Source organism: Prionailurus bengalensis, chromosome D3, assembly GCF_016509475.1.
Source record: "Prionailurus bengalensis isolate Pbe53 chromosome D3, Fcat_Pben_1.1_paternal_pri, whole genome shotgun sequence".
In the NCBI taxonomy this organism is placed as follows: Eukaryota; Metazoa; Chordata; class Mammalia; order Carnivora; family Felidae; genus Prionailurus; species Prionailurus bengalensis.
Window position 1 is genome coordinate 19,167,313 of NC_057356.1, and position 8,723 is coordinate 19,176,035.

At 59.7% G+C, this 8,723-nt stretch overlaps 1 protein-coding gene across 1 annotated transcript; it reads left to right on the forward strand.

The window, feature by feature from the left end:
- The first annotated feature begins 1,231 nt into the window (after positions 1-1,231).
- On the forward strand, positions 1,232-7,993 carry LRRC75B (leucine rich repeat containing 75B). Its single transcript, XM_043557886.1, has 4 exons — positions 1,232-1,423; positions 4,022-4,150; positions 5,596-5,711; positions 7,225-7,993. Exons 1-4 carry the CDS (start codon positions 1,247-1,249, stop codon positions 7,748-7,750), a joined length of 948 nt encoding a protein of 315 aa, XP_043413821.1. The 5' UTR covers positions 1,232-1,246; the 3' UTR covers positions 7,751-7,993.
- The last annotated feature ends 730 nt before the right edge of the window (positions 7,994-8,723 follow it).

Below are 8,723 nucleotides of genomic sequence, written 5' to 3' on the forward strand. Positions count from 1 at the left end.
GAGCCCAAGCAGGCAGCAACAGGGGTTGGGGTTCAGTGAATGATCAAGTGACAAGGATACTAAGTTGTCCTCTGTCCTGTATCAGGGGTTCAGCTTCAGGGGACCACAGATCCCAGCACCCTGTCCCCAAACACACTCCTGGGGGGCAATAGTTAACCCAAAAGAGAACTCTGACTCTACCCTTACTTACCATGTGCCCTCAGATGGCCACCCCTCACCCCACACACACCCCGTCTGTGCTCACCCCTCCTGAACCTGTGCCCAGGCCCACTGTCCTCACAGGCTGGACACACACTCTGCTGTGGGAATTGGGTGTCTAGAGCCCTCCTGCTCCAAATGTCCCCTACCCAGGGAGTGTGAGGGCCCAGAGCTGGGAGGGGAGCCTCCAGGAGGCAGCAGGCCCCCAAGTAGGCCCCTAGAGCTGGGTGGGTCCCTAGCCCAAACCTGATCCATGCAGGAGCCAGGGCTTCCCCTCCTCACACTGCCTCCCCGCCCCTGTCAAGCTGGAAGACTGAAGCCTGGGGCAGATACAGCTGGCCTGCTTCCAGCCTGCCCAGAGCTAGGTTTAGGGGTTTAACCAGGACTCTTCATCCTGTTTGTCTCCCAGGCCTGGGCCAGAGGGAGCCCAGCCTGCACCACCCAGCCTGCCCAGGCCTCCCCCAGTTAGGCAGGGAGGGGCAGTAAATATTTGTCAATGCAGGAATGTCTACACAGGTGGACAGGTCAGATACTACGATTGTCCAATGACTGGGAAATTCCAGGAGGCAGGTGATGGCACTGCCTAAGGCTGGCAAGGGAATTCCCCACCCCACCCCACCCCCCTCCCCGCCCCACACACACCCCTCCCCGACTCGGAGTCCAGTGCTCTGCACCACCAAAGCAACTGCTCCACAGTCAGCATGGAGGCCACTAGCCAAGCGCCACCTCGCCCGGCCCCTGCTCAGTGCCTCCCCAAACGACTCCAGGCCCAGACGACAGAGCGCCAGAGCCCGGTCTAGCGCGGGCCCGGGACTCCACTGGCCAGACCTCCCAAACCGAGGGTTTGGGAGCTCTGGGGGCCCCAGCAGCAACCCCGCCCTCCTCCTCCGCTGCGGCCCCGCCCGGGCGCGCAACCTCGGACCCTGCGCTCCCCACCCAATGCAGCCCGGGCCGGGCGGGGCGGGGCGGGGCGGGGCGGGGGTTGGGGCCGGGGGCGGGGCGCCGACGACCGGACTGCCTCCAGCTCCGCGCCGGCAGCGCAGCGGCCATGGGGGCGCGGCTGGGCCGGCGGACCGGACCCGAGGCGGCCTCGGAAGCCGGGGCGGCGGCGGGGTGCGGGCCCGCGCCCTATGAGCGCCGGGTGCGCTGGCTCCGCGAGATCCAGTCCACGCTCCGCGAGCGGCGGCCCGAGCGCGCGCGGCAGCTGCTGCGCCTCCTGCGCCAGGCGAGAGAAGGAGCGGGTCGGCCCGGGGCTGGAGGCCGGGGAGGGGCCAGAGCTGCAGTCTGCGGGCCTGGAAGGGGCCGGGAGGTGCTGCGGAGTTGGCCCCGGGCACGTGAGGCAGGGCTGGCCCCGGACGGGCGCACGGGCCGGGAGGGTTCCGAGGGGAGCATACGACTGGCTGAGGAGGCTGGGAGTCCTGTCTGGGCGAGAGGGCGAGGGAGGGAAAGCAATCGGCTAGAGTGAGGACGAGTGAGGCTCCGGGGGTGGGGTGGGGTGGAGTGGGGTGGTGTGAGCGTGGAAGAGAGGGCCGCGACGGTGTCCACCTTTCTGGGGTTTGAGAGTTCAGTTGTGTGTGTGTTGAGGGTGCCCCCAAGCCCGGAACTAAGAACACAGGTTCATGCCTTGACAGGAAAGGAGTGGCAAGGGGATGGTGGGAGGGGGACGACATCTTGTACTGAGGGGCAATGAATGGGAAGAGGGCAGCTACCGGCTCCTCCATGGTGGGGGCAGGGGCGGAGGGAAGGCACTGCATAGGACCCTGGAGAGAGGACCCGGGAACTGATAGCCCAGCTGGTCAGCCGTGCAACCTCACCATGACACTATGGCAGCCCAGACAGAGTTACAACTCACATCACCCATCCTAACAGGCAGCTCACACTCATTGAGTACATACACCTGGCATCTGTGCATCACAACACCACATCTGGACAGGGTGAGAGCTGGGCGTGGGCACCCCTGGTCCCACACACACCGGGTACCTGAGCCAGCCTGGGGTGCCCTAGGAGAAGTGGGTTCTGGTCCCAGCATCACCACTGGGCAAACCACTTCCCTCTCTGGCCACATCCCCATTTCCCGAAGCAACTGCCACCGCAGCTGCCCTGTACTGCAATCTGAAATTAGCCATGCAGGTGTTTGGCCAGCAGGTGGATGATTAGAGATGGGAAACTGAGGTTTGGAGAACAGTGGTGAGCCTAGAGCCACAGAGCAAATTAGGGGACAGTCAAGACAGAAGCTTCTAGTCTCCCAGCCTCACTCCTGCTGCACTGGGTTTCCTTTCTCTGGGCCCAGTGGGCTGGAAAGGTGGGGCTGGCCCTTTAAGAGGAGCTGTCCAGACCAGCAGAAGGCGGGCTGTGGCTGTAGTCTGGGGCCATGTCTGGGTCAGCCCAGGCTTACCAGCTAGCCCTCTCTTCTAGGTCCTCCCTAGCTGGCATTTGTGACTTGAATGATGTTTAAAATGCAAACAGCAAAGCAGCACCAAATCAGCTAGACCATCCAGAGGCACAGATCTTTGGGATGGCATCTGGACCCCTAAAGCACCAGCAGGACATTTTTTTTTTTTTTAACCTGGGAAACCAGCTAAATTGCCCCCTTGTGTCTCAGGTCAGGATTCCTGGCCCAGGGGTCTGCCCCATAATCCACAGGGACTCTGCAGTCATGGCATTCCCACGTGGCCTAGAATCCTGTGCACAGGGGGCTTGTGCACAGAACCTGTCCCTCTGGCTTGAGGAGGGCCCAGGGTCTGAAGGCCCCTCCTGGCTATGCCTGCCCCCATAGGCTTGTCAGTATGGATGCTCTGAAAAGATGTTCAGGGACTCACCAGGCCTATGGGAATAACAAGAAGAGAAGCCCAAGGACTAAAGGCAGGAATGCATGGGTAGACGAGGGGCCCAATGGTGAGGTCTCTATGAGAGATGGGAGATGTGGAACCTGGACAAGGAGGCTGGTGGGTTGGGGAGGGTGGGAATGCCAGGCTGTGCATGAGTCTCTAATGTCATACAACGTCAAGAGAATTTGGTCTCCACCAAAGGGGTTAAGGGTCAAGCTTAGGTGTGTGTTCATGGATCTGGCTCTGGCAGCTCAAGGGTGGGACTAGACAGGTGTTGGGAGGCCAAGGGGCCCAGGAGGAGGCTGTTAGGGAGAGAGGCCTGCACCTCTTTGAGCAGTGGGGAGGGAGAGCTAGGCAGAGAGGGGTGAGGGAAGAGGGTGGGGTGGTTCTGGGCTCCTGCCCAAGCGCTGGGGAGATGGGGATGGTGACGCCCTTTACTGAGCTGGGTCATATGAGGCAAGGCCAGTTTCAGGGCAGGAGATGAACACACCCAATCTAAGCTGCCTTTGGGACATCTGAGCTGAAAGAGAGGTCCATCCCCACAAAAGGGATCTGGACCTGTCAGCAAACATTTGTTGTGGCCACAACTCAGAAGAGCTTGGAAATAGGTAGAAGAGGCAAAGGGCTCAAAGAGAATGCTGGAGGACAGCAGCATTTGGGGGTCATCAGAGGATCCCCCAAAGAACCCTCCAGACAAGCCCAACCCCAGAGGAGGTAGGTGTCACAGTACCATGTTTCGCCTCCAGGGAACCAGTCTAAGGGTTTTGGAACCTACTTATCACCTCCCTGAAGCCCTGGATGTACTGGCACTCTCCCCATCCAAAGGGTCCACATGTTCCTGAACAGTTGGGTCATCACTACTTGGGAAGAGACTCCAGCAAGCCTCAGGGAAGGAGACAGACAGAGGGGAATGGATGTGAGAGGCTAGCTTGGATGGGGGCCTGGAAAAGGAGAGCCCAACTTCTGGCTCACTCAATTCTCCTCACCACTCACAGGATCTGGGCCTCGAGGGGACCCTCCTCACCGACATCCTCTATAGGAATGTGGCCTTCCTCAATCTGGTGGACCCTATCTCCCATGACCTGCTCGTGAACCTGGCCCGTGACCTGCAGTGCCCCAAGACGGTGAGGCCAGTAGGCATGGACCTCAGGCTGGGCCGTGTGGCTGACAGGGGCCAGGAATGCCCAGGGCTGGGGGCTAGGAGCCTCGGTCCTCAACTGGCTTGCTTTGAGGCCTTAACCAGGTCAATGTCCCTCTCTGGGACCTGATGGCAGTTTCAGTGTATTAGGCTGGCAAGCACCTGGAACACAGGTGAGCTATGCTTTCCTACACCTGAAAAGCTGTGTGTTGTGTAGGCCTGCTTCCTGAGTGGCAGCACTGTGTGCCAGGACCAGGGACCCAGGCAGGAAGTCTTACAGGGATGCTGTGGGACATAGAATGTTCTGACCAATCCACCGATGGAATCAAACTCCAAGCCTCTGCATTCCTGGGGCCAGAAGAGAGCCACCATAGGCTGGAACCCCTGTCCACATGTCCCCATCCTGTATGGATACACTTGGGGATGAATGCTCACTGCTTCCCATAGCAGTGTGAACCATAAGCAAATCCTTCCTCATGTTGAATTGGCGTCTGCCACCGGCAGCCTCCATCACCCCTCCTCCCATGCCACCACATCTGCTCCCAACCCCACTCTACATCCTGCCACAAGCACTGAAGGTCCTGCACTCCTGACACAGCCACCACCCCCCATCCCTTAGGCCCAGTGTATCCCTGTGCAAAACAGGAGTGCCCACTATGGGCCCTGCCAGCTCTGAACTCCTACATCTATATGCAGGCATCACCAAGGATTCTGAGGCTAGCCTAGGGCTATCATAGTGACTGCCAGGGCTTGCTGCCACTATGTGTACGCTCTGTTAACAGAGGGACAGGATAAAGAATGTGCTGGGTAGTGGAGCGTGCTCAGTGCCAGCTTTGTGGAAAGCAGAGCATCCCTGTTTTTCCACCCCAAGCTAGGTCTCTACGAGGGCCCACTCAGGACCAGAAGAGAGCCAGGTGGTGGTGATGTAACACATTGACCCTCCCAGCCCTGGCAGCCAGACCCAGGCCCCACGGGCACGGTCTAGTTTTGGAGAGTGAGAGGAAGAAGAGCATGCTGACCTGGCTTGTTCCTATTCCCTGGGGGTGGCGTCAGTGGAGCAGGGCTCCCTGGAGGGGTCTGGTCCTGCCTCCCCCTGTGGCGAGTCCCCCCGGAGCGCTGAGGGTGGGCAGGGAGCCGGCTGATAGCCCGAGACACTGGCCTTGGGCCTGAGGACAGGGAACAAGGCCCCATTGTCTAGGCATCCTCCCGCCGGGCACTGCGGGCCTCAGACCAGCCTGTCCAGCTCCCAATGGGCAGCCTCCCCTGGCTCTGTGCCAGGCCACAGCCAGGGTGGGGGGTGGGAGGGGGAGGCTAGTGGGCAGCTCAGTGATCCATGATGAATCATGTGCCGGAGCACACACTTGGATCCCAAAGGCCCAGAGGGGCATGGGAGGGGCTCGGCCTCATCCTGACAACACTGCCTCCTTACAGGACTATGAGCTCTGGAAGTCCTCGGACAAGATCTGCCGACAGCTCATCTACCACCTCACCCCTCACTCCAAACGGCAGCGAGGATCCAGCCTGCTCCAGAGGAAGACCCAGAGCTGGTAAGGGGAACCCAGCCACAGCCCTGCCTCGTGGCCCCTTAGGGTCCTTTCCTAGGCTGACATGGAGAAGCAGCTCAGCAAGAGGCTGGTGCCTGAAACCCCACCATGTGACCCCCTCACCCTTGTCTGCATCACAGCTGTGGAATGCCCCCAAGCCAAACTGCACCCTCTGTGTGACCTGCCTCCTGCTTTTCGCTCACCTCTCAATCCCTGGCCTATCACAGGGCCTGGACCATACCCGGACCAAGATAACCCCAGCAGGCGTAGCAGGCGTCAGCTGAATCCTCACACAGGCTGTGAGGGAGGCAGATTCTGGGTCATGATTCCCATTTTATAGGGAAGGAAACTGAGGTTGGGAGAGGCAAAATGGCTTGCCTGAGGCCACACTCTGCCCTCATGTTCCTACAGCTCTTTGAAAAGCCTTTGCCAGGCAGCCTGAAGCCGAGGCCTCTGCGGCGAGCCTAGTAGCCTGCTCTGCCATGGGGTCCCCTTCCCAGTCACTCCATCACCATTTTGTGGCCAGACTCAGCCTAGTTACCTGCTGCGGACATCCAGGTTGAGGGACCTAGAACCACAGCGCTGGTGCTCTCCCCTGCTTGCTCCCTGCCGCACCTCTGCCACCCTTCCCCTCCTTGAGCCTGGTGGTCCATGATGAGCCCGGGGCCCATGAGATTGTTTCCTGCCGTGGTGGTTAAGGGCCCTGAAGGTGGTCCCACTACCCATCTGCCTAGTGGTCCATGTTCAAATGACAGGAGAGACCTAGAGGGAGGTTCGAGGGGCGGTGGAGGACCCTCCTCAGTCTCTAAATTTCTTTTCTAGCTTAGAACACAGGGAACCCTTCGCCGCCCTTCACCTTCCACCTGCCCACCCCCACACCTCCCAACACCTCCCCTTTTTCTACCCTGGGCCTGTCCCCTCTCTAGCCCTCAAGACTGGGGGGACAGCCGGATACCCTATCACCCTCATAGGAATGTCTATCTTTACCCCTCTAAGGATTGACCTTAGAGGAGGCATGGGAAAAAAGGTGAGGGCATGAGTCAGAGCACCTTAATTTGAAGACCCAGTACCCTCTTAGTGGTGTGCGAGCATAAAAGAGTCCTATCACCTCTATGAGCATCATTTGCTCCTCTGCAGAATGGGATAATCATTCTTACTCAATTAGGTTGGCATAAAAATAAGTGAGACAATAGGTACAACAGGTGTGGTGATGCAGGCACACAGGAGGTTTTTATAATAATAATAGCTCATGGAACCTTAACATGTATATTTATTCCTCACAACAGCCAGGCCCTCTTGTCACCAAAGGAGAAACTGAGGCTCAGAGAGGTTCCAAGAATTGCCCATGGCCACCCACGTAGAAAGTAGCAGTTTGATCCCAGCTTGGCCTGATTGTAGGGCCCAGGCCCTGCCACCACTGAGGGCTGCCCCAATGGGTCATTGTCTACAGCCAGTAGGGACCTGCCTTGGCCATGGACCCTTGCTCAGTCCATCTTTGCCTGCAACCTTTCCACAGCCTTAAGAGCAGCCTCCAGGTGACTCAGCTGGCTGGGGAGACCGTGAACCTGTCGGGGATTCCACTGTCGGCACGGGATGTGCAGCACATTGTGCGCTACCTGGGAAACCAGGGAGCCGGGCTCACGGTGCTGGACCTGAGCTTCACGGGGCTCAGCGATGAGCTTCTGCGCCTGCTGCTACCCAGCATCTGGACGCTGCCCCACCTCACCCAGCTCCTGCTCAACGGCAACAGGCTGACGAGGGCCACTGCCCGTGAGCTCACTGAGGCCGTCAAGGACTCCACCAAGTTCCCTGCGCTGGCCTGGGTAGACCTGGGCAACAATGTGGACGTGGCCTCCTTGCCCCAGCCCCTGGTGGTCGGCCTACGCCGGCGGCTGAGCCAGCGCACCTCACTCCCCACCATCTATGAGGGCCTGGACCTCAAGCCTGAGGGTAGTGAGGCCAGGGCCACCTCTGCTGCCTCCACCTGGGGCTCTGCAGCTGCCGAGCCAGGGTCGGAGCCCCAGGCCTGCTGCACGAGGTGACCTGCCACCACCCTGGCTGCTGCTACCTGACTGCCAGTGGCACATGGGATGGGGGATGATGGAGGCCTTCTAGGTCCCCAGAAATCCAGTGTAAATACTCAGCCTGGGATTAAGGGGATGGAAGGAGAATGGGTTCACTAGAGGCTAGATGGTCAGCCCAGGATGGAGTCTCAGACTTCCCTCAGCAGGAGGGCCCAGAACCTGCTGTGCCGATCCCACAGTAAACAGAGATGCCCCCCTCTGCCTCAGCCTTTCTGCACCATGGACCTCAGGGCCACTGAGTGCCAGCTTGCTTCTGGGGTGGGGAAAGGGGTGGCCAAAGACTCAGGGACACTGCACACCTGAAAGGGAGGGACCAAGCTCTCACTGACTTACCCCAGTATTACTCCCTGGGAAGACACCAAGGTGTAGGGGTCAGGTCCATCTGTGAGCTGGGGAGTTAGGGGAGGCCTCCAGGGACCTCGCCTTCACATCTGGGTGGGGCTTGGAGAGGAGCAGTTGGGAGGGCACAGAGGGGCAAAGCTCAGAATGGAGCCCCACAGCAATCTTGGGCCTGAGCCCAGGATGCTGACCTCTCCACCAGGGAGGGCCCCTTGGGCTGAGGACAAGACTGTGCTGACAGGAGGCAAGGTTCATCTCCCACAGATGGACAAGTGCTGCCCACCACCCCTAGGACCCACCCCCCCTAGGCTCCCTGTACTGAGTCAGTGGGGAACTCCATGGGGTTAGGAGATACCTTAGACCAGAGACAAAGGGCTTGTGTGTTCCCTCCAGGCCCTGGAGGCCCGTGTGCACAGTCCTCCCCTCTGGGGGACTCCAAGAAAGCATGCAGAACGTGGGGGTGGGTACATCCAGCAGCAGGGGACTTGGGGTGGAGCATTCTGAGGGCTTCCCAGGGGTAGTCTGCTCCCAGAAAGGGGCTATCTTCCCTCCCCACAAGCACCATCAGGGCAGGCTCTGGATCAGAAGCCTA

What these genes read in the sequence shown, in the direction of transcription:
- LRRC75B (XM_043557886.1), top strand. Translation starts at nt 1,247, where the DNA reads ATGGGGGCGCGGCTGGGCCGGCGGACCGGACCCGAGGCGGCCTCGGAA. An exon ending in TGCTGCGCCTCCTGCGCCAG is followed by an intron (nt 1,424 to 4,021) that starts GCGAGAGAAGGA and finishes CACCACTCACAG; the next exon opens with GATCTGGGCCTCGAGGGGAC. An exon ending in CAGAGGAAGACCCAGAGCTG is followed by an intron (nt 5,712 to 7,224) that starts GTAAGGGGAACC and finishes ACCTTTCCACAG; the next exon opens with CCTTAAGAGCAGCCTCCAGG.